Source organism: Balearica regulorum, chromosome 2, assembly GCF_011004875.1.
Source record: "Balearica regulorum gibbericeps isolate bBalReg1 chromosome 2, bBalReg1.pri, whole genome shotgun sequence".
NCBI classification, from domain to species: Eukaryota; Metazoa; Chordata; class Aves; order Gruiformes; family Gruidae; genus Balearica; species Balearica regulorum.
The window spans coordinates 88,393,854-88,420,038 of NC_046185.1; the positions used below are offsets into that span (position 1 = coordinate 88,393,854).

The window sequence follows — 26,185 nt, forward strand, 5'->3', positions numbered from 1 at the left end:
CCTTCCAGGAAACAAAAACCCCTAGAAAATCAGTTCTCCCTTAATGCATTCTGAACAACCAGTACTTCACAGTGCACTCTGCCATTTTCCTGTCTTCTGTAAGAAATCAATCTTTATTTCTTTGATACCTTGACATTAACTCCTGTTGCTTCCATTTGCAATTCACTCTCTGCTTTGGGCCACATTTTCACTTATAGTTGCCTTACATAAGAGAAAATGGGAGATAATTGTTTTTGGAAGGATCAGACTTCCAGAACTAGATAGTTCTTGAAAGATATGCCTCTCTTCATAACTGTCTAAGAAGAAATTAAAGCCTCCAGATGTTTCTCTATGTTTGATTTCCTAGAAAGTGTTGAAAACCACCCTGCTGAGGAGAAAGAAAATGAGAGGGAAGGGTCGTCAGCAAAATGAAAATTGCACCATTGAATAGATCCCACAGCAGGTCTTCTATAGCCTATCCAATGTGTTTCAGTGATGTTCAAAGTAGAAAGCTACAGAGAATATTGTATGAGGCATCAAATCGTGTAAATTTCTCTATAATTAAGTACCAAACCCAAAGTTCATTGAAATAATCAGAACTTCCATAGATTTCAAGCTTCAGCTAATCTTGAAAGAACATCATAAGGAACAAAGGCTGAGACTGAAAACCCTGTTATTTTGCAGTTCTATGCATTCTTCATTCTTTAATTTTTAAATTAAATTAAATTTAATTTAATTTAATTTAATTCAGCAGCAAAGCTTAAAATGCAATGTGGTACTTTGTATTCTAATTTAGGTTCAAGAATTCTTATTTGCCAAAATATTGTGGGCTATCTCATGCTATACGTGTTTAAGAAGTATCCCCCTCCTGAAGTCAAACAGAAAGGCTGGTTAAAAATTGCTGTTTGAGTTTGCCGTGTGAAGGTGATTCTCAGCAAGTAAACTCTGAGTGTGAATTCAAATTATATTTTCTTTATGAGGACTGCAGTACTTCCCCTCCCCTCTCTTTTTTAAAAAGCACTCTGTTATCACGAACAGAGATAAAAAAAGTTGTATGCAATTTCAAGAATCCTTTCTCCTACACTGTCAGAGTTTTCTAATGTTTTTAAAAATCTGTTGTAGGTTGACCTGTTTATACTTTTCTGAGTGTACTTATTGCCATGGTACTGAAGTGCTTTTCAAGTTTCTTCAAGTCCAGGAGAGCATTTTCTAAATCAGCTCTGTTTGTTCAGTCCTTGGTGAATCAGTAAAGAGAGCCAGTCAGATCCCTAATCAGTGCCAACAAGTAATTCAAATTTTATAATGTGGACATTTTTCCAGCAGGCACTGAACTGAGGCTGAAAATGTCTTATATCTGCAGCCTATCAAACAGTTATCAGACACTGATTATAATAACTTGGGATTGGATTTAAACCACTGGCCTGGGATGAAAGGATCTGCAGTATGCTGTGAAGCTTTCTGCATTGTGCAGCTTTCTGTTGTTTGCCATTTTTTATTCTACAGAGATATTTAAAAAAAAAAAAAACTTAGTTGTGTCAAACTGGTCTAGGTCATCAAAATCATTTAACATCAAGAGCTGAACAGAGATTACAAGTACCTAAACCAAATGCTTAGACTTCCAGCAGAGCATACCACCTGACCAACTCTGACTGTTCAAGGTGGTACATTAGAAAATTTCCTGACCTATTTGCTTGCCCTAACATGTGGAACTACAAGTGTCTTCAAAAACTGAACCATAGATTTTGTAATTAAACTCCTGTAAATGCTTTCAAGTCCCTGCAGTTGGCCTAGGTTATGGTTACAGCTCACATTCCTGGAAGCAGAGTAAGAATGGGAAGTTTATCATTGCAAGAAATATTTTGCTATTAAAAAAATGGAGGCAGATTTCCATTTTTCTTAATAATGCTGCAACATAAACACACACACAGCAGAGGGCTAGTATTTATATATAAAAAAAAAAAAAAAGGAGAAGAAAGAAGATCCCAGATGCCCAGATGGTGACAGTGAAACAGCTGATTTTAGAGAGATTCTTTGGAAAACAACAGAACTGATAGATGCTCCATACTCTGGGGGAAGCGAGGCGGATTGTCATTGACATCAGTCAGTGTGATGTTCACGGTGGTGGTCCCTGATAGTCCTCCCATCTGGCCTCCCATGTCTTTGGCCTGGATGACCACTTGATACTGTTCCCTGTTTTCTCTGCTCATGTCCGGTAAAGCAGTCTTGATTATGCCTTGGAGAAGAGAGAAATATGAGAGACAGAGAGGTGAAGGAGAAGAAGCACCACCCACTTTAATCTCAGAGTTTTAAGATGTATTCATGTAAAATATACTGTGCAGATGTTAATCCATAGCAATTGATACAAGTTATACTGCAATAAGCCTTTCTAGCTATGGCTGATTTGATGTGATTTTAAGAAAAAAGAGAAATAAGTGTAACAGAGAATTATTCATTGTTTGTGATGTGCTAAATCAATTTAATTATTCTTTCAATGACAAAAAGATAAATATGTGTGTTGAATTAATTAATTTTTTCAGTTACTGTTCCCAGTTATTATTTTAATGCATTATGTAATCTCAAGCCCTGGTGAGGTTTTGACATTATAGCACAAGGCTGAACTCTAACACGCCCTGGATTCATTCTTTTGGACTGTAATAGATCATAGATTTTAATGCTCAGTGATGGCAACTGTAAGTCATCTAGGGCTATAACTAATAAAAGAATTGAAAAAACTGTAAAATAAGTGTTGGAAATTCTTTTTTTGGGGCGTCCAATCTCAAGAATTTCATAAATGTAATGTAAATGGCGCAGACTCTTGTACAGCACACAAAAAGAGTATGGATCTCAGGTGAGAAACCCAGAAATCCCATACCCAGAACAGAGAAGTGACCTCAGTCCTCCAGGGATCCAAATCCCAAAAGACCTTTTCATTAAAGTGGACACACTCATGTTTTCTTTTAGAAAACCAAGCAGAGCTCTTTTTTACATTTATCTATTTATTTATTTATTTACTTAATTTTATTTATTTATTTATTTATTTATTTATTTATTTAGAAGGGTGGTGGCTTTGCAAAGTTGAAGTGATGAAAGCTTTCTCTTGTGAAGTGGGATAATTTAAATACAGTGTCCTTTTTTGCTTGTAGGATTCACACCCTTGCCTTTCATTTCTCAGAAGAAGGCTCTCATTACAAGCTTGGCTTGATATGGAAGCTGTCCTATTATGCAAAAAAGCAACCCTGGAAAACTCCTACTCTTAGAAAGAGAGTGAAACAAAGAAAAAAACATCTGTAGTCTAGTGGTTGTGGCATTTACATCTGATCCAGGATCACCAGGTTCTGACTACCGTACCTAGGCTTGTTATTATACGTAACATTAAAAAATTGGATAACAATGAAAGATAATTCTGGAACCAAAGATGAGAGCCCAGGTCTCCCCCAAATTCTCTGCCTGCCTAACCACCTACTGCCATCAGTTAATGACCATGTGATACTGGTGCTGTTTCCCTGCTCATGCCTGCTAAAAACAGTTTGAGTAGGGGATAGGAAAAAAGGGAAAAAGGAAAGAGATAAGAAAAGGTGAAAAAAACCCAAAGAGTTTAATCCTAGGTAAAAACAATATGCTCCCTTTTAAAACTGTAGCCATGTGACTCTTATCTGTTTGCTATAATGCCCTTGCTGTATTTAAAAAAGAAATTGTTTCAAAAGGAATTTAGCTATCATGCTCAATGGATTAGGAACTTTAAGGATTCTGTGCACAATTGCACTTAAATTCTGAATTCTCAAACCAAAACAATTTTGATAACGTGCAGGAACAAGCTAGTTGCAATGCCTGCTAAATTTTGCGTGCATTAGGATTAGGCATCTGGAGTGGGGGAGGGTGTTGCTGTTTGTTTGGGTTTTGAACCCCAATTTTGGATTATAAATATCCAAAATTCACATAAGATTTTCTTCTTTGTGTCTGTCTTATCTGATTCTTGCATAACAGTGAAAAAGGCTTCCATTTGTGCTTTACAACTTGAATGCATTAATGCTTCTTGCTTCAATTCTAATAGCTGTTGGAATCAGAGTACAGTTTCAAAAAGTATCTTGAGTTCAAAATCGTCAATAGTCAAGAATCTATCGCAGACTTTTAGAAATAATTAATTTACCTTCGGGAATTTATTTTTTTTTTACCTTATAGTCTGAAATTGTCCAGCTCCTTTTTTCTTTTCTTAAAGACAAACAGATGAAATTCCCAGAAACTGGTGTAAAACAAGCTTCAATACTTTTATGATTCTTTGGACCCTTTACAGTATGCTACACCCTTTCTGAACTGTTGACCTTTACAGTTAATAGTCATCTTCCAGAAGTCTTATTCATACCAAGTAAAACAATTCTTCTTCTGCAATATTATTTTAAGAAAAAAGGCATACTTTTATTTGATTCCATTTTCCATTTAGAAAAAGTGTATCAGCTTCATGTCGAGTCATATGATGCCATATGCCTGTTCCAATGTTTAAATGCAAGTGAGAAGTGTCTTGATTCCTGCATCTTGTCTCTGTCATTGCAAAATTAAGACTGCGTGAATTGCTAACCTGTTTCTGGATCCACTGAGAAATATGGCTGTCCCTGGAGGATGCTGTACACCACTTTGGCACTGTTTCCATAGTTGGCATCATCAGCATCTGTGGCTGTTACTTGAATAACAGGTGTACCTAAATGGGTACCAAACAAGGTATCAGCAGATTTTAAAAAGGCAATTACTTCTTGTAAACCACATACAGTATTTTCAGTATTACTGAATTCTGTAAAAAATCAAACAGTATCCGGTGGACAAAGCCAGTGTTATCCTACCCAACCAAACAGTAAAATAAAGTCTCATATTCCTCATGACTAAAATCATTATCACTTAAGTTTCATGCTTCAGTTAAATATGAGTAAATGTGTAGGGACTGACACATGTCTTTTTGAAACCCAACACAGCATTTCGGGTTTTTTGGTGATGAAACAGGGTTGAAGATTGTTTTCTGGTAATAACATGACCTCAGTTGAAGTTAGTCACTTAAAAGGCAGGTAGCTGCTGTGTGAAAAGTACCATTATGATTCTTAAGTTTGGCTTAATCAGTAAATTACCCTAGAGCAAATTTTCCCATACTCATTTTCTGTTTAGATGACAACCTCCAAATGTCTGAAATCAGACTGAATAAAAAATTTTGTCTCATCTGAACTAATTTTTCAGATGCTTTTAAAAAATTAGCTTAGTTTTGTAATATTTTTTCTCTTGATCTAAATTATCCACCTATTTGGCAAATAATATTCATTAAATGATAATAATATATTTTTCAGCATTCACTTATTTTCCATGAAAATGCCTTACTCGTCTCCTGTGATCACAATGAGGAGAATATAGGCTATGCGGGATTAAGAGCACTGTGAGCCAATACACTTGCTAGAGTTTACGGATTAGAAGCAAATGAAAGTTTCTGTAAAGCCTTTCTTATAAGATAAATAAAAGGACAAAACTGTTATTCACAAGCTTTTATTTCTAAGCAATTTTCAGGATGTCAGGATACGTTTTCCTAACACAATCTAGAGCTGACAAATGTCTGGATAAATGCAGGCAGTCCAATCGCTAGAAGTGCAAAGGTCCTTAACTCCTTGCCAAGGGCAGAAGGCTGACTGAGAAGCAGCTCTTTACCCTATTTTTGGCTGGGTATTTTTTATGTATCTCACTTTCCTTATAAGAAAAAGGTCTAGTGAGCACTGTCCACTTAAAGGATATCATTTCCTATTCCTTTTTTTCTTCACGCTCAGCCTCTCTGGATTGAAGTTCACCCAGATAACTTGCAGTCAAGTATCTGTCTGGACTATAAATTTAGAGGATGCTCATTTATCTGTGACTAACGGAACTGTGGTGAATCACCTCTAATGTAGCTTGTCAGTGTGTATGAGGGATTGGGGAAAGTAGAAATCCAGAGTAACCAAAACAGATTTATGAGACTACATGTTATTATTGGGTCCTGTTAGATGCACCTGTTTTCTCATAGTACGTAACACTGCTTTACACATAACAGTTTTACCTACATAATAGTAGCAATTCCCACTATTTCAGGCTACCTGAACAGCATGACAAGAGGGGAGGATTACTTCTTTCTCTGCAACAAACCAGCAGTTATAAAAGTTATAAAAACGCTTTGACACAATTCATCAAACTCTGAAGAGCATTTTCGCCATCAGCAATCTAGATTTCTTTATGCCTGGTTAACAGTTAGAGGTCATCTGCGTGCCAAGCTGAGCTGTAAAGATAATCCTGAAGAAGTCAATATCTAAGGACAATTTTGTCACTAACAGTGTCCAGCAGAACTTCTCATCTGGACAAAAATGAAGACAGTTTTCTAAGAAATGTAAAGTTCTATGAGGGCTGTCTGCTTTCAAAAAAGCAAAAAAGTTAAATCCCATGCCTCCTCAAGACTAACAGGGAAAGGAGAGTCAATATCACTTGCTAGCCTATAAACAATGCAAACGTCATCAGTAGAACCATATGCTTATACTGTGTGCCACAGTAACATCTAGAAGTTAACAATCAGGGGAGTGCGCATGTCCATCCCACTCTCCCCCTAAAAAACCACTGAAATATCTTCATCAGGAAAACTTGTTGCTGTGGCCTCCCAATCCAGGCACTGTCTTAGGACTGATACAGAAGTTTGAGTATGGTCATGACAACTGAATGCACATTAAGTTTCTTTTCCTAGAATACTCTTTTGTGGGTTTTTTTAAGAAAGGCATTTCAGAGCTCAGGGCAGTCTGTGGGAAATTTCTGTATTTGAATCATTGAAATGTATATCTTTGTTTCCTGAGGCTCAAGTACAATATAATTATGGTTGCTGAGGAGAGTACAGAAGCTGTAACCCTACAGAAACTTCAGAGGTCACTATCAGATAATTCAAGTGCATCTGATATAGAATGAGATCTCATTATAGTTTGCAAAATATTGATGTTTTCTTTTATTTGTCAAATTCTCTAGAGTGGTGAAAGAACACTGTTATAACAGCTGCTGCTTCCTAGTAAACTAATAGTACAATCATGAAAATTATTTAAAAAAGGTATATCCTCAGAAAATTGTCAGCGTGCACTTCACTGTCTTCTCTGCCAACAGTCTGCTGTGTCATAAAGGAGGATCCTCACGGATGATAGGCAATGCTCGTGCAGCTTTTCTTTATGAGAAAGGAAACTTTTCTCAGCTTTTGGGGTCTGAAATTAAACCAGGAAGGCAATGAAATAAAGCAACTCAGCACTCAGTGACAGAGTGGCTGGGTGGGCCTCTGGCAGCCAGATGAGAAAAAACACACCACTTCAGCAAACTGGTGTGAAAGATGGCAGAGAAAACTACAATATGACTACAATACCAGTCAAAGGAGTATTTCTTTTCTTTAAAATATCTTTTGCTTTACACATCACACTAAAACATCACTTTTCTTTAAAATAAAGTGAACTTCAACCCAATCCTACCCAGCAAGCCTATCCCATCTCAGGATGGGAACTAAATCTCAGAGTTCTCAAGAGATATATCTTATTTTCTTTTCCTTTTTTTTCCTTTTTCTGGTTTTTCTTCCTTTTTTTCTTATTTGTTTTGTTTTGTTTTGAGGAATTCTCAATGTTTCTTTCACACAACTTGCAGATTGTTTTGTTGGCTTGGTCTTTCAAAGATTTTCTCTTTGTCTGCAACAATGAGCAAGGAATAGCAGTTTGCTGAGTGTGTTGAATTTGCCAAGCTTTATGAGTGCTATAGCATCAGCATTCCACCCCCCCCCTTCTTTGCTTAGATGTACACTTGAGTCTTGAAGATTAAGCACTTTGACAACATCTGTGATGGTTGGGGTCCTAATGTAAGGGTGGAAAAATGCAGAAGGATAATTGTGAAGATAACCTGAGAGAAGATAAATCTAGACTAAATCTGTGTAAGTAATGTCTTTGTGTGTGTGGGTTTGTGTGTATGCATGTACGTGCATGTAAGAATGTAGAGTCTGAAAAGGAAAACTGAATTAGAAAGAGCATCACTCCATATCTAGGACTGTGGAATCAAGTCCCACTAACACAGATTTCCAGAACTCATGAGGAGTGAGACATAAATTTGAAAAAGCATGTGAAATGAGAATGCTTTTCTTAATCATGTTTAAAATGTTTTCTAATTTTTTGTGCTATTCAGTCTTTGAAGGAATCCGTCTGGTATAATTAGGTCTCCTAGTACAATACCAGAGTGCCTTGCAAAGCTGAAGTAAATAGCCCGCAGAGGATTGCTGTAGTGCAAAAAAAGATCCTCCACCAGTTGCGATAGGCATGCATTTTGCTACCTTTTCATGTAAAGTCATACTCTTCTGCATGTAACTCTTGTTCCTACTTGGCTCCATTGGTTGATATGAATTAAAACCGCTTCTGCCAGTCAGAAGAATATATCTATGTCTATTCGAAAATGCTATTTTACTGATAACTTTTTCTGTAACCTTCATTTTGAAAAGTAATCTCCAGTTGGGTGAAGAAAATGAGCAGATTACGTGGTTAGCATAGTATGTTTCAAGATTCCACCATGAACGCTGTATCAAAAAATGACAGATAGTGATTTAAATATCATTCAGAACCATGAAATTTCTTTTCCAAAGGGAATTCTGTAACTTGAAAATACATTTAGAGTTTGATTCTGACGTTTTTTATAAAAGTAGGATTTCAGATCAATTCGAACTTTTGATTTTAAGAAAAAATAAGATGTTTGGTTTAGACTTCGGCCTTCTAATATAAAGCTTTCAAAAAGTAATTTGGAAATAAAAAATCTGAAAATGCTGAAACAGGATACTTTTATCAGACAGCTTCCTTTCTATTTTTTCTCAAGTCAACTTCTTTCAAAATTGGCAATTATTGAAAAGTTCTGATTTTTACAGAACTTGTATGTGTGTGCGTGTATCTAGCTCTGTTTAAGAGAGAGCTCCACTCAAAGTAGAAAGGCTGTTTCGTTTTCAGAAATAGAAGACCAGCTGGGTAAGTGGAGAGGCAGGAAGGACTTTGTCTCCCTAAAGGAGAAGCTCTTGTGCTTGCTTCCTGTTTTCAAGCACAATGTCAATCTGCTGTTCATCAAGTTTATTCATGGAGGGAAGATTTTAGAAGTGGATTACTTTCACAAGCTGAAAAGGTTTGGGAGAGCTCTGGAAAACCTCTGGAAGCAAAATTAGGAATTTTCTTTGTCTAAAAGCCTAAAGAAGATACGTGGACAGCTAGTTTGCTCAGACAGCATGGCTCCAAGGATTATTTTCATGCGGACATACTATGGAAATGCCCATGCTGAATATATGAGTAAAATTTTAAGTAAGCTACAGAAATATTGAGAGGTATTAAACCACTTTAGGTTTTGAGACCAAGTTTTTCTCTCTGGATAGGAGTCTGTGCTTAGGCAATGAACTGGAGAAATTATGAACTAGGAGCAGGCATATGGCACCACCCAAGCCTAAAAAGTTTAGGAACACATAGAATTCGCCACCAAGGATCTCATTACCACATCAGTTGGACCACATTACTTCAGAATGCTTTCTATACAAAGGGCAGGGCTAAATAAGGTTGAGATATAACTTATGTTTTGACTGGAAGACAACCATATCTAGAAAGCTGAAGGAATAGGCAACGGCAAAGTTAACTTTGCTCTTTTGCACATGACCACAATTTAGCAGAGATTTCATTGGACTGCTTTTTCTTTGATGCGGAAAAGGCCAGAAGGTTGGTAGCATGAAAGATTTGTAAGATCAAAGGAAAAGGAAGAGTAAAAGCAGAAAAGAAGCAAAAGTCAACAGGTAAATAGATAAATGATCCAAGCTAGAAGAGGAATAAATGGGCATGACTTGAGAAAAGCAAATAAAGCCAACTTAGAACAAATAAGGAACCTGAGGAACCAGACTCAAAAGGTTCAAATTTTCCATGATACTGGAAAATTAAGAAGGAACTTAAAATGTAGTTCAGCCATACATATTGAGCAGAAATTTATAAAAAAGAAAAGAGAGGAGGCAAAAACATGGCATAAAACAGGAGATGCAATATCTCATAAATTATATTTTACCAAGTTGATGATTTTTAATAGTCCACCATGTAAGTATGAAGTGAAACTTAATTTCACTTGAAAACATGATGTTTCTTATTTTTGTGTATATAGTCTCACAGAATGGCTGATCACAAAGTCAGTTGATGTGCTAGCTCCTGTAGATGAGTACTGTACCTTTGTTTTGGCTGTTCAGTGATCTCCCATCCAGCAATCACAAACTTTGCACCACTGTGGTGTAAATACACAGTCACTATAATCCCTGCTAATGTGACTAAAGGTAATTTATGAGACATGGAAGAAAACCAAGCTATGCTGTGTGATATAGCCCTACTTCTTCCCTACCTTTTCCTCTCCTTGTCATTCCATACCAGCAAAACCAGATAGACCTTACCACCCATTCTGGAAATACAAGATGCTATTTTTATGCAGCTTTACTCTGGAAACAGTCCCTTGTATTTTCATAGAATCATAGAATTGTTTAGGTTGGAAAAGACTTTTGAGATCATCGAGTCCAAGCATAAGCCTAACACTGTCAAGTCCACCACTAAATCATGTCCCTAAGTGCCACACCCATGCAACTTTTAAATACCTCCAGGGATGGTAACTCAACCACTTCCCTGGGCAGCCTGTTCCAATGCTTGATGACCATTTTGGTGAAGAAATTTTTCCTGATATCCAGTCTAAACCTCCCCTGGTGCAACTTGAGACCATCTCCTCTTGTCCTATCGCTTGTTACTTGGGAGAAGAGACCAACACCCACCTGGCTACAATCTTCTCACAGGTAGTTGCAGAGTGCAATAAGGTCTCCCCTCAGCCTCCTCTTCTCCAGGCAAAACCACCCCAGTTCCCTCAGCCATTCCTCATAAGACTTGTTCTCTAGACCCTTCACCATCTTCGTTGCCCTTCTTTGGACAAGCTCCAGCACCTCAATGCCTTTCTGGTCGCCAAAACTGAACACAGTACTCGAGGTGTGGCCTCACCAGTGCCGAGTACAGGGGGACAATCACTTCCCTAGTCCTGTTGGCAACACTGTTTCTGATACAAGCCAGGATGCTGTTGGCCTTCTTGGCCACCTGGGCACACTGCCAGCTTGTATTCAGCCGGCTGTTGACCAAAACCCCCAGGTCCTTTCACGCCAAGCAGCTTTCCAGCCACTCTCCCCCAAGACTGTAGTGCAACATGGGTTTGTTGTGACCCAAGAGCAGGCCCGAGCATACATATAAAACATATGTATGTTTTATAAACATAATGAGGAAATAATTCTCATCATTCTTGTGGGAGCCGCTGACAAGGCCTGGGCATTGCCAGAACAACAGTGAACGCCCCCATATCTATAAAATGCAGCCTAGGGAGCGCAACTGACCTAGAGCGCTGGGAACAGAGCACGCAAACAGGGTGTGACATGTCAGCCAGGGTGTGGTGTGGCAGTTTGCATGGCAGTGTGCATGGGAGGGCACGCAGGGAGGTCCTAGTCACCCTACCAGCTCAAGAGTTAAGTTCAAACCCCTCTCAGAAGGAGCTTAGGGTATCCACCCAGCAGAAAGTTCTGTCCTCTGCGCTCACCAAAATGGATGGGGCAACCCAGACAGAGCTCCCACGAAAACCTGCAGCCCCCCAGGTCTCAGGCTGCAGGGAGTGCCAGAGCCTGTCACTGGGAATAGATGGCAGTAGTGAGAATGGCTGTGTGAGGTGTGACCCAGTGGGCGATCTGCTCAGCCCGGTGGCAGAGCTACAAGAGGCAGTAGAAAGGGAAGGAGCATCAGGGAGTCTGTGAAACAGACAGACTGGTGGAGCCAAGCTCTGCCCTCCCTGAGACAGAAACAGGGACAGCCACCAGACAGAACCCAAGATCAAGGGGATCCTGTATCCTCCCCCTGCCAGTATGAAGGCAGTAGTTTAAAAGAAAAGAGTGAATGGAAGCTAGTCCACACTCAGGGTGGCAGGCGAAACTCCTTGCCCACCTCACCCTCACAGGTGCCTCTGTACAACAGGTATGAGGGTCTGGCTATGGAAGCCCAGTCAATGGATGATACGGATGACAATCGAGCTACACCAGAGGTGTCGCCAAGGTCAGAAAGGCCCACCCCCAATATCACGACCACCTCCACGAGGAAGAAAAGGTGGGTTATAGTTATAGGCGACTCCCTTCTGAAGGGTACAGAGGGTCCGATATGCCAGAAAGACCTTCCTCTTAGGGAAGTCTGCTGCCTCCCTGGGGCCTGGGCTAAGGACATTACTAGGAAACTTCCCAGCCTGATATGGCCCTCAGACTATTACCCACTACTGCTCTTTCATGTGGGTGGTGATGAAGCCATAGTGTCTAGTCCAAGAGCAATCAAAAGAGACTTGAGGGCCTTGGAGTGGTTACTGAGGGAATCTGGTGCACAGGTTATTTTTTTCTCTCTCCTTCCAGTTGTGGGCAGTGATGTTGGGAGAAACAGATGGAGCCAGTCTATGAATATACGGCTCTGTGGCTGGTGTCACCACCACAATTTTTGGTTTTTTTGACAATGGGATGGCTTACACAGCACCAGTCTTGCTGGAGTCAGATGGGATTCACATTTCTCACAGGAGAAAAAGGTCTTTTCCCAGGAGCTTGTGGGGCTCATTGATAGAGTTTTAAACAAATCTTGAAGGAGGAGGGGGATAATATCAGGCTTGCCTGCAACAAGCTGTGGGATGACGTGCCAAGGTTAGAGGGACAGGGTGCTAGCAACGGCCCTCAGCCTGTTGCTTGGAGGCATGCCAGATAGATACACTGCAACATGCTTGAAGTCTTATGGACATGAGCCAGGGGCTTCTGAGGCAATAGGAATCAACAGGGAAACACCAGGAAAGAACCTCAAAGGGAATTCCAGCCACTCCATCAGGGGCCCAACTTAAATGCCTCTATGCAAACACATGTGGCATGGGGTATAAACAAGAGGAGTTGGAGATATGTGCACACCTGCCAGGCTATGATCTCATTGGCATCATGGAGACATGGTGGGATGGCTCCTATGACTGATGTGTTGGAATGGAAGGATGCAGACTTTTTAAGAAGGACAGGCAGGGGAGACAACGGAGGGGGGTGTTGCCCTTTATGTCAATGACCAGTTGGAATGCATGGAGCTCTGCCTGGCAATGGATGAGGAGCTGACTGAGAGCTTATGGGCCAGGATTAGAGGGAGGGCAGGAGACATTATAGTGGGGGTCTGCCACCAGCCACCTGACCAGGAAGACTGAGCTGATGAGGCCCTCTATAGGCAGATAGGAGCAGCCTCACGTTCACAAGCCCTGGTCCTCATGGGGGACTTCAACCATCCCAACATCTGTTGGAGGGACGGTGCAGCTGAGCGCAAGCAATCCAGGAGGTTCCTGGAATGTGTTGATGATAACTTCCTTCTCCAAGTGATAGAGGAGCCAACGAGGAGAGGTGCCATGCTGGACTTTGCTCTCACCAACAAGGAGGGACTGGTGGAGAATGTGAAACTCAAGGGCAGCCTTGGCTGCAGTGAACATGAAATGGTGGAGTTCAAGATCCTCAGGGCAGCAAGGAGGGTGTGCAGCAACTAACTACCCTGGACTTCAGGAGAGCAGACTTTGGCCTCTTCAGGGATCTGCTTGGCAGAGTACATGGGACAAAGCCTTGGGAGGAAGAGGGGCCCAAGACAGCTGGTTAGTATTCAAGGATGACCTCCTCCAAGCTCAGGAGAGATGCATCCCAGCAAAGAGGAAGTCGGGCATAAACACCCAGAGGCCTGCATGGATGAACAAGGAGCTCTTGGATAAACTCAAATCAAAAAGGAAGCTGACAGAGGGTGGAAGCAAGGGCAGGTAGTCTGGGAAGAATACAGAGAAAAACTGTCCAAGCACACAGGGATCAAGTTAGGAAAGCTAAAGCCCTGATAGAATTAAACCTGGCCAAGGATGTCAAGGGCAACAAGAGAAGATTTTATAGGTACATCAATGATAAAAGGAAGACTAGGGAAAATGTGGCCCCCCTCTGGAATGAAATGGGAGACCTGGTTACCTGGGATGTGGAGAAGGCTGAGGTACTCAACAACTTTTTTGCCTCAGTCTTCACCAGCAAGTACCCTAGGCACACCGCCTAAATCACAGAAGGCAAAGGCAGGGACTGGGAGAATGAAAAACTGCCCACTGTAGGAGAAGATCAGGTTTGAGACTAAGGAACCTGAAGGTGCACAAGTCCATGGGACCTGATGAGATGCATCTGTGGTTTCTAAAGGAACTGATGGATGAAGTTGCTAAGCCACTCTCCATCATGTTTAAGAAACTGTGGCAATCCAGTGAAGTTCCCACTGACTGGAAAAGGGGAAACATAACCCCCATTTTTGAAAAGGGAAAAAAGGAAGACCTGGGGAACTACAGACCAGTCAATCTCACCTCTGTGCCTGGCAAGATCATGGAGCAGATCATCTTGGAAACTATGCTTAGGCACATGGAAAATAAGAAGGTGATTGGTGACAGCCAACAGGGCTTCACTAAGGGCAAATTGTACCTGACAAATTTGTTGGCCTTCTATGATGGGTTACAGCTTTGGTGGATAAGGAAAGAGCAATTCATGTAATCTACCTGGACTTGTGCAAAGAATTTGACATTGTCCCACATGACATCCTTGTCTCTAAATTGGAGAGACATAGATTTGATGGATGGACCACTCAGTGGATAAGGAATTGGCTGGACTGAAAGAGTTGTGGTCAACGCTTAATGTCCACGTAAAGATCTGAACTGTAAAATAAAAGAAAGAAGGGAGCAAGGGGTAAAATGAGATTTTTATATTTTTTCCCTTGATTCAGAACGGAAAACAAAATTCTTAGTTTAAATAGGCATATATTGCATATGTGGAATTTTATGCATTTTATTGGAAATTATATCTGGAATGTTCTTTTAATGTCATTTTATTTGGAAGTGTGGTAATAATGTAGTTCGTATTTGAAAATCTGCTGAATGCTTTTCCTAGGCTTTTCTGCTACCTAAAGAATCTTTCAGAGACTGTAAACTGACTTAAAGTTAGCACTTTACTTTTAGTACGATTGCAGATTTTGCTATTTGAAATTTTTTCTTCCTGCAAACTCTTTCTAGACTTAGTGAGCTGGTCATCTGTGGAACAGAGGTCCTATATACTGAAAGACGACAGATGCAGATGAGTAGCAGAGATCAACATGAGCCGGCAGTGTGCACTTGCAGCCCAGAAAGCCAACCGTGTCCTGGGCTGCATCAAAAGAGGTGTGACCAGCAGGTCGAGGAAGGTGATCCTACCCCTCTACTCCGCTCTTGTGAGACCCCACCTGGAGTACTGCATCCAGCTCTGGGGGCCTCAGTAGAAGAGTGACATGGAGCTGTTGGAGAGAGTCCAGAGGAGGGCCACGAAGCTGATCAGAGGGCTGGAGCACCTCTCCTCTGAGGACAGGCTGAGAGAGTTGGGGTTGTTCAGCCTGGAGAAGAGAAGGCTCTGGGGAGATCTAACTGCGGCTTGCGAGTACCTGAAGGGGCCTACAGGAAAGCTGGAGAGGGACTGTTTATGAGGGAGTGTAGTGACAGGACAAGGGGTAATGGGTTTAAGCTGAAGAAGGACAGATTTAGATCAGATATGAGGAAGAAATTCTTTACTGTGAGTCTGGTGAGGCACTGGAACAGGTTGCCCAGAGAAGCTGCGGAGGCCCCATCCCTGGAAGTGTTCAAGGCCAGAGTTGGATGGGGCTGTGGGCAACCTGATCTAGTGGAGGGTGTCCCTGCCTATGGCAGGGGGGGTTGGAACTAGGTGATCTTTGAGGTCCCTTCCAACCCAAACCATTCTGTGATTCTATGATTCTATGATTTCTTATCTATGCTGTGTTTTGATGTTTTTGGTTTGTTCAATGCTTCCTTTTTTATGACAAAATCAAGTGACATTTTAGAATGTGTTATCAGAACTTGCATTAAAGAAGTATGTATGTACTAATGATTGTCTCATCTCATAGAAAAATGCAATGTGACTAAACTACTCTGTCTTTAATCTGCTTGAAATGCTGTGTGGGGTAGAGGCTTTTGCCAGTGAATACAATTCATACATCATTGTAAAATAGTGTCTGAAATTGAACTGGAAAAGAATGGCTAAAGCTGAACAAAGCCTCTAGCCCTTGCCCTCCCGCTGTTCAATACCTTGGTATAGTAACTTTAGTTTTCCTTTGGCAGTAATTGTAACTGTGAAGTGCATCATATGCCCTGCATGAGAATTTGAAAAGCATTATAGATGCCATAACAAGTGGATAACAGTAAAAAGAATGAGAAATATTTTGAAGTATTGGTGGCTGAACAGCTCTGTGTATGTTTATTCTTTTGGGAAGCTTTTTTTTCCCCGTCTCACCTTAAATAAAATCACCTCTGAAACAGTGATACTGGTGCCATCAACTGGCAGTGATAAGATATAGACAAAAGAGTAGTCAAACTCTTTCAAGTGTTAAATGTTGACTAGCTTTTACATTGCATTTCCTACTTACTAAAGAGGTACAAGTATAAAGTGATATGCCATCCATAATAAATGAACTGTAGTTTAGAAGTCTTTTTCATTTTGTTCAACATGCTGTACATACTTACAATTAGAAAACACACTTCTTTTAGGCAGGGAAAGTATCTGCAGTCTATGTTTGAAAAGAAATTAAAATCAAAAATGAAAAGAATGAATCACAAAATTATCCTTAAAATTTCTATTCAAAATAATGATGAAATTCACTGGTAGCATGTTTCTGGCCCTGGAGCTGCTATGTATATTGTAAAGCTGTTCCAACTAGAATTAGTTGCTAGTGAAACCAATATGTTGAAGGAGCAACAAATAATGACATAATATGGCAGTTAATTACCTTGGTTACCCTTTCTCTGACAGCATGCGGAAATAAGCCAGCTTTACCGACTGACAGCTGCCCTCCATGGCAGGTCAGTCACAGGAACTCCATCACTTAAGAATCCTTGAAGGCTTGTTCCCTTTTTAAAGATGAGAGTTGGTGATCTTGGCTCTTTGCCCTATATTAATTTCTAGAATACTCCAAATGAGAAACAGCATTCAGCTGTTTATATGATAAACTTAGGAAGAGCTTGTACCCATTGATCCTAATAGGAGAAGTAGTAGTTCATAAAGGCTGCAATGTGGTTATCTATTGATTAAAAATCTCAATTCCTAGCTAATAGTTCCAACCAAGTTTTTAGTTCTATTTATAATTTTTAATTTATAAAATAATGACGTAATTATAGGGATGTTATTTCTTCACTACTTTCAGGGCCCTTTGTTCAAGTAGCACAGCTTTAAGAAGATTTCTGCTTTGCCCTTTTCTTTTCTTAAAAGAAGTTACCTGGAGTCCTCCATACAATCTCTAAAGGTTTTACTTAAGAGCAAAAAAGCAAGCTTAAAAGAAACAATTTTCAATAATTGCCGTTTTTTAGGACTAAACTTTGAGTTTCTGGTATACATACGTGTACAGTTCTGTATTTTACAATGCAACACAGACAGGTTTATGGGGTTTTTTTTGGGGGGAGGAACAAGTTAGCTTTCTGCACCTATTTTTCATTTGTTCTCTTATTTTGTGCTTAGCTTTTGTATCTGTTTATTAGATTATGGAGAGTCTCTTTACTATGAATTTCTGTCTATGACAGGGAACTAGAACCTCACTCTCATTTACATCTTCAAAATTCTTCTGTAATACAAGTAAATAGAAATCTTAAAAGTCTTTCTACCTTTTGCCAGGTCTGCAAACAGGTGCAATTTGAAACCATATGTGACTGTCTATTATGTCCATGAGAATGTAGTATATTATTGTTAATACAACAGGCTGGCCTCATATTTATTTTGGGGGGGGGCATTTTCATCATCTGAGGGAACTCCTGTTTGGGTGGTGATAAAGTCCATCTCTTTAAACATTAATACAGCCTTGGAAAATAGCAATTTTCTATGCAAATGCAGTAAATGAAGATATTATTGGTAAACTCAAATTTACATTAGTTTATAACATGTGATTCATGAAAGCCTCTTGCTCTGTCGTGTTTGGATACTGTGGATGTTGTCTGTGGAAACGACAATAAAGACCTGTAATTTGGAAGAGAAATGGAGTCTAAAGCAGAGAAAATGAAACAAATTCCAGGGTTTAGTCATGGGCTTTTTAAAAGTAACATTAGTTAGAGTACTATTTTTAGACAAAACCAAAACATTGCTGGAGCTTGCATGGCTGCATGTAAGTAAATACAGATGTAAGTATATACTTATGTGTGTATATGCACATGTAGACAAAATTAGGATATTAAATAGGGTAACTTTCTGTTATTATTTCTAGCCATTTCATTTATCTTCAAAAATGTTCAAATATCTTGAGTATAATCTGTCAAATGATTCACATGCAGAAGTGTTCTGCTAAAGACTGTTGAGTTTTCATTACATTTGCAAATTGATCACAAGTGCATTGGCTATTGATTGCGAGATTACAGTCACAGTAAATGATGCACATCATGAGAATGATCTCATTTGGACAAATCTCAAAGGTTTGAAAACTTCTGGTTCAAAAAGATTAAACATATCGATTCCAAATTGCTTGTTTGTGAAATACTCTTAGAAATGTCTGAGTTAATTTCCAAAGTTTTAGACACTGGGGTATCTATGTCTCAGTGAAAATTAGTTGGACATATGCTCTTAAATAGTTTATCTTTCTCAGGTAGACACATGTTCCTGAGAGCCAAGGTATCTTTTAGAATCTTATTCATGAAGTCTTCTGGACCATGAAATGTAAGACTTATTTTTATTCTGTCGTCTCTCTTAACCACCTCAGTGCGCTAAAGAGGTGGTTATTATTTAGGTGTGGTTTTGTTTTTTTTTTTCACAACTGTCACATATTTTGACTTTATGAGGAAATAAACCTTTCAATTTTTTGTTTATGTCTCCAATATAGTGTGTCTATAGCCTTATTTATCACAAGCTATTTATCATTTTCCTCAGAGCAGAGTGAAGTAACTGTTATTGAGTTGGCTTTCTGACAGGAAGCTTTGACGAGAATTTGCAGTTTATTGGCAACAACTCTGCTAGATGCAGGATATTCACACACATGTGTACATACTTCAGCAAGTTACATTGTTTTGTTTTAAATTACCAATTAGGTGTGAGCAATATCTGTTTTAACTATGAAGATATGAACTACTTTCATAAGGAATAAAATTGATACTTGCACAGATCTTAATCATGCTTGATCTTAATTTCAGAGTGTCGCATATCTATGAGGTTGTAGGAAAAAGCTATTCTGGAAAGTCTTTCGAGACATCTGGTTAGATAGCAGATAATAAAATAAATGCAAGCATCAGGATTGCTGTCATTGTGAAAACTTGCAGATGTGCGTTTTGCTAGATATTATGAAAAATATAGTGATTGCCAAGAGAAATGCTGTAAGCTATCTTGTTCCATGTACTTAGTAAAAGATGAGTATCAGTGGGAATAATACAGAGTAGTTTTCAAATAAGAAGGAGTTAGAAAAGATAGTTGAGGATAAGCCTTTTCTTACCTTCATTTTCTTGACTCTGTGAAGACTGTGTATGACACAGAAAATTTCCAAAATGACTATGTGATTGGCAGGAAAGAAAAATGGTGATGTAATATAAAATTCAAATGGAATTGTTAATTCACAAAGAAAAACACACACAGAGTAACTACCATTTCTATAATTCATCTTCTCTGTTGCTAGAAACTTATTATCAATTCTCATACCTATTTTCATTATTTAATTGAAAAAGTTCCTATTTTATTTTGTAATATATATAAACATACATATCTATGATATATACATATCTATATATGTACAGGCACATTTTAAGTGAGAAATTTACTTTTACTTATGGGCAGGAATTCATAGTCTTTCCATCTCAGTAGACAGCCATTTGATGGTCTCTTTTAGGGAGAATAATAGACTTCTTTTGGGAGAGCAACGTTCCTTTCCTAAGCTTACTACTCTTAGGCTGGCGGAATGCTGCAGCTAAATCATTTGTAATAAAGTAGTCCTAATCATTCAGATTCATATGAGATAAAGCTTTCATTTCTCAGTAGCTCTGCTAAAACTGAGGGTTGGGGGTGGAGGGGGATAGCTCATGAAATGAGCTACACAGGATAAATAAAGATGTAGGGGTCTGGACCTTTGTTTTGTGACAGATTGATCTGTTTGATGAGACTGTTACCTCTATGGAAGACTGAAAACTATGTCAAAGCATCCTTATGTACATTCTACTTTGTGTGACATGTAGTTACTTTATATTATATTAGAAAAAAAAGTTGCGTTTTATCTTACACCCAAATATGATCCATTGTGTCTTATTTGCACGTTTTGGAAATACTTAGAATTTATAGAGAAATCTGGTGAAAAAAAAAGCCAACTACCCTGCCTTTGTGTTTTACTTTCAAAATAGATGCATGTATGTGTCAGCACGATTTTAAAAAATAAACCTGACATTTTACACTCAGCTGCATAATGTTAGCAACTAAAATGTATATTCAAGCATCCAGAAAGCTTCCTTTGCTTTTAAAAACAACTGAAGAGATTCTGTGTTCAGAAGATTAGACTAAGTAAGCACCCCAGATATGCTTTGCTTTAACAGAATAAAAAAATGAAATAATACTTCTCAATATAATTTTTAAATTTGTTTTCTGGCTACATATAACCAATTCTCAAACTGATTTAACTTATTTCGAGTTATTTACAATTCCTGACTTAGATCTCTGTGTCCAGTCTTTCCAGCCTAGTAAAGATCCAACACTTGCGAAATCCCATTCTCAAAAATCATTTAAATGAAGAAAGTTTTTTTTTTCAGACACTTAAAACTACACAAGTAACTTAACTACAGGGTGTCAGGAAAGAACCCTGTGCATTAGCGTGATATAGAGACATTAACGTTTGCACTTTAAGAGCAAGATCTGCCCTTAGGCAACAGATTACCTCCTCTCCACTCTTAACTTGCTTATTTTAGTGTCTGCCATGCTTTAGTTTTAATAAAGGATATAACATGTTCCTTCTGATAAAGACGCAGGTGTTAGTAATGTTAATTAGTTCCAGCTATTCCAGTCCTTAGTACCAGCAGTTCAATTGCCACAGGCTCCAGTATGGTCACATAAATGTGAGAAGGGGCTCACTGCACCTGTTATACGGTAGCCTGTCTTAAAAGAAACAAAATTATTTGGTGGCTAGTAGCTGCAAGAGCTCATAAGGGAATAAATTAGGTGCCTGCATACTGGCATCATGCATAGGAACTCAGTATGTGGCTCTGAAAACAAGTTGCACATGGCTGTGTATTGTAACACGTTTATATCACATGTATAAAGAGTGTATGTTCATATCAATAAGTATATATACTGGCTGAAGCAACATGGCTGTTCCTTAAAATTTTCAGAATGTCAATGCGATTGTTACTTTTTAGATGTGAAGTCACAAAAGATGAAAGGACCTTGGTTTAACATCCTGTCTGAAGGACAGCATCTCTAACAATGCAGAACATATCCCATTGTACTGCGCTGCAGTGTGAGCAAAAGTGCTGATGTAAAGAATTCAGGCCCATTATGCTTTTGTTCAAAGATTATAGTGTTATAGCTGAAAATCTACTGAAATAAAAGGAAGGAAAATGGATACATCAAACAATTTTTAGTATAAGTATGATACAGGCGCTTTTAATGCTAATTTCAAGCTCTAATCTAAAGAGGTCCAGACCTTTGGGTTTTCTTGTTTTGTTTCGTTTTCAATGTACACAGATAATGGGAGATGATAAATTTGTGGCAATAAAGTAGCCAGGGAAACAGCATTGCACTGAATCATTTCAGAGAGATATAAAGGGGAGCCACATTTAACATAACCCAGGCCTGAAAATGCCACTTGGCAAGAAGACTTGTCACTCCAAGGGCACTGTGACATCTGTTGCTGCAGTAGCTGAACACATTTTGACATATCTATGGAGTAGAGCTGTTCTAGTCTTCCACTAATTGGTGAGAAATTGAGACATACAGCGATTAAATGAGTTTGTGGTCACCTTAAAATTGCATCTCCAAAGTTTAGGCCAACCAGTTTACAAATCCTAAAGCCTTATATAGTGCTTTAAAAGTCATCCATCCTGCTTACTAATTGCTACATTTCAACTGCAGTCATCTTTTTCTTCCTACGAGAAATAGTTTAGACCAGCACGTGATGAAGGGTCAGCAGGTGGAGGTTTATGGGAGCTCAGAGGAGGTCACAAACTTCTAACAATGAGTTGACTGTGGCTCAGTTCCCACAGGACAGAAATATGGAAATTATTTATACTTTCCTGTGTTTACAGCAAGCAGTAGCTACCTTTACTTACTCACAGTAATTCTACAAACCCCTGATTTCTTCTAGCACCAAGAGTGAGCGTTTACTTACAGAAGGTGAATAGATGGTTCTGGTTTTCCCGTTATGCTGCCTCAGTCTTACAATGTCTTAATAAGAAATCAAACTTCCTCCCCAACAAAATATGAGAAAGGAAGTGAGGAGTCCTGTTTAAAAGATATGAGGATTTTGTAGCTGAAGAAAAATGTGTATATGTCAAGTGATATTTTTAGCAGAGGTTAGCTACTGCTGGATGGAACAGCCTCTTCTGCTTTTACCTGCTATACTTTGCATGCTGCTGCCACTTCCCCAGCACTCGCTCTGCGATCTGACCCAGGGAACAGAAGAAGCAGAAGAAGAATATTGGCCTTAAACAATCCATTTTTTCTGATGATTTAGGTCCTTAAAATTCCTTCCTTTGGGATAACGTGGGCAGAGGGTAAGGCATAAAAGAGCACAACTCGGAACAGAGAGACCAAAAAGAAAAAGAGCCACTCCTTTTGGCTGTAGCTTGAGATCTGCTTATCTGCAATGTTAAAATGTTTGGTAAATCTTAAATTTGTGAACAATTTGAATTCTTCAGAAATGCTGTTTTAATCATTAAGGTTGATTTTTATCCCTCATTTTTCTGAATGTACAGTGTCTCTCAGTTCTTTCAAGTGTGACATTAATACATTCTGCATAAATTTTAAAGGCACTATGGTATTTCTGATGACATATGAGGAATTTCCCAAATTTTATAAACACGATTTACTTATTTAAGTTTCCTCTTTACCTTCATACACATATACATAATATATACATATTAGTTTTTATGTGATTTCTGATTTTTTTTGTTTATCTTTTCTTCTGTCAGTAACAAAGAATAATGCAGTATCACTGATAGATAAAATTATTTATGTAAAGATAAAATTAATAAAGCTGTGAAGGAGAAAAAAATATAAATTCAATGTTTACTTTTAATTTCATATGTTATGTTTGGATGTTGCATAGAGCTGTACAACAATAATCATGCCAAAACTTTATTGTTAAAAATTAGTTACATCACTTGGTTGGATCCTAAAAAGAAACTATTGCATTTCATTTGAATGAGAATGTATATTTGTTTATTTCTTGAGGTCACATAATTATTTGGGTGTGTTGCAAACACATAGATTTTCCTCTGAGGATGTTTTCATTCTGCTCCTTGAAAAATCAAAACATGTACTTTACACAAGGTTTTGTTTATCTAACTAAACATAGGAGAAACCTAAGGAAAAAAAACAGTAGTTGTAAATGGACATTTAAATTTTACAGAAATTATATACATTAATCATGAAATAAAGCCCATGTAGGGAGATACTAACTTTTACATAACATCCAGCTTAAAGTAAATGGAGCTGTACAAATTCAAAATAACCTGGTTTTAGTATCAGAGCTCTAGCAAGTAAGTTCCTTGCAGAGTAGACGTCATTTTGAATGTACTTTCCTACTAAAAATGTAGTTCAAGCCTATTGTAAATAAAAATGCTATGCATGTATCTAAGAGAATACATGTCCAAAACTGATAAAACCCCAAAATATCTCAAATTTATTGGAAAACTAGATTTACATTTATTTATATGTTTAACACAAAGAAGTTTTTGCCTTTTTCACCTTTATGGTTTATTTTAAGAAATCATTATGAGGCATTAAACTCATTTTATATTTTCACTTTTTGTTGAAAGGGATAGGTATTTTTTATTATAAAGACTTGTATAAAATGATAAAGAAGATAAATTTAAAAAGATAAAGATACTGCCTGTAAAAAAGAGAACCCTATGCAGATTCTGACAGTTATAGAGGTTTTGAAATTCTTTAGTTATGGTGGCAAATGTAAACAGAAATATAGAAAGTATTCTAGCTACAGGATTTCTGCCATCATGCTTAGTTTGACTGAAAGGAATTCTAATACTGTATTTTAACTGCGGAATGTAAAATATGAACTTGTGGATAAAATATTTATTTGAAATATATGTTTCTCTTAAAGCTAAGTCAATAATTCGTTTTAAAATAGATTATATGTTAACAATTAGCATTCTGAAATTTTGCAACTTAGCAAAGTAGTATTCATAAGCTTATGGCAAAGTCAAGACAGTCATTCATAGCTTTTTTATAAGCATCTGAAACCAGGGAAAATATGCAGAGGAGAAAATATAATTATTTCCTGCTGAAATATGAAAGATGAGAGCTGCCTCCATTTAGTCGTTTACACACATCTGTAGATTAATGCTTACTGACATAAGCAAATTCAAAAATAGAAAATGGGATGGTTACTGTGTTTGGTTCTGTTTCTTTCTTTCGGTTTTTGGGGTTTTTTTTTTGTTTTTGTTTTTTTGGGTTTGTTTTTTTTTTTTCCTGTAAGGCCTACTTGTTCTTGTAAGGGCTTCCTATACAAAGTAACAAACTGTTCTTGAGAAATATGCGTTTATGATTATGTGATGCTGAAAAAGTCATATAACTAAAACTAAATATCAGAATGCAGTCTTACTTAAATCCAGTGGTAGCTGTGATGCTTATAGATTCCCAAGAGATAATATAGAAATAGTAAACAATGATAATGAAACTTCTAACACAATAATGTTATTGATGTTGCAGTATATAGTACTGCCCTCACAGACAAGACCATGATAATAAAAATGGTATTAGTAATGCATATTACCCTGTGTGTTTTACTGCAATTTCACCTCTCTTTTTCTCTCTTTCTCTTTGTGTGTATGTATTTTTTTATATATATATATATATATCTTTTATTTAAAGTAGCTGTTAAATACAAGGCATGTTTAGGCATGCTGTAATCCCATATGCCTAAACTGAAAGCTGCCATATCTATATTTCATATATAATGATCTTCTATCAAACTTCACTGTTCAGCTAAAGGAAAACTCTTTTAGTCTGACTGTATTTGCAATAAAAGTAATTTAATGGAAAAATTATAAATTTAAAATTCAGCCATTTAAAATATGGCCCTCTATACTTATACATTATACAAATCTTATCACGTAAAAACTGAATCAGGAGGTGCCTTTGGTTAGATGCATAAAATCTAGGAAGCAACAGTTAAGCATGAAGAAATGAGTGCAAAGTTAAATTTGACATTATCCCTTCTCTTAATAGGATCAATTAAAAGATTAAAAATATGTTATAAAATACTCATCAACTGCATGCTAAAAATATTTAATGAGAAAAAATGGTAAGCTTTACTCATTAAAATTAGCAAGACAGGTATAGGAAGTTGTAATAATATTGACCCAGGAGTCAAAAGGGATTGAACTGCACAGGACATCTCATTGCTAACTTCCCTTTTTAAAAATTTCTTAATAACCTTATTTATATCCTGAAAAAATTTGTTTTCATAATGAGGTGTAGGATTAGTTTTTATTTCATTCTATTTTGGTTTTTTAGCAATCATCTTTCACTTGGAAAAATACTTGGATCACAGCTTCTACTTGTGTAAGCCTTGAAGATGAAATGAGTAGATTTTAAGTAGGATCTTAAAGTATGTACTTTTCCTTCTACATGAAGAGGAAATGAAAAGATTGTTCTCAAGATGTATAATATGTATTTTGCTTCTCTGAAGTTTCCTCTTACAGTATTTCTAACATATAGCCAAATAGGTCATGGTTCAAATCCACCTGCTCTTCATTGTGACCAAGATTATATCTTATAGCTTTGGCATTCCATCAATTTAAAGTGTTGAACATCTTTTGTTCCTTTACTTTTTATATTATGCTTTTATTAACCTTTATGGGTCTGTCTAGCATCTTCTTCTCATTTTTTGAACTATTTTTTATTGAATCA

At 37.8% G+C, this 26,185-nt stretch overlaps 1 protein-coding gene across 1 annotated transcript in view; it reads right to left on the bottom strand.

Annotated features, from left to right (window-relative positions):
• Positions 1-26,185, bottom strand: part of CDH9 (cadherin 9) — a 106,101-nt gene that overhangs the window by 20,646 nt on the left and 59,270 nt on the right. The window contains exons 4-5 of the mRNA XM_075744855.1: positions 4,553-4,672; positions 2,045-2,212 (exon numbers count right to left, since the gene is read on the bottom strand). Coding sequence (XP_075600970.1) covers positions 2,045-2,212; positions 4,553-4,672 — 288 coding nt within the window. The remainder of the gene's footprint in view (positions 1-2,044; positions 2,213-4,552; positions 4,673-26,185) is intronic.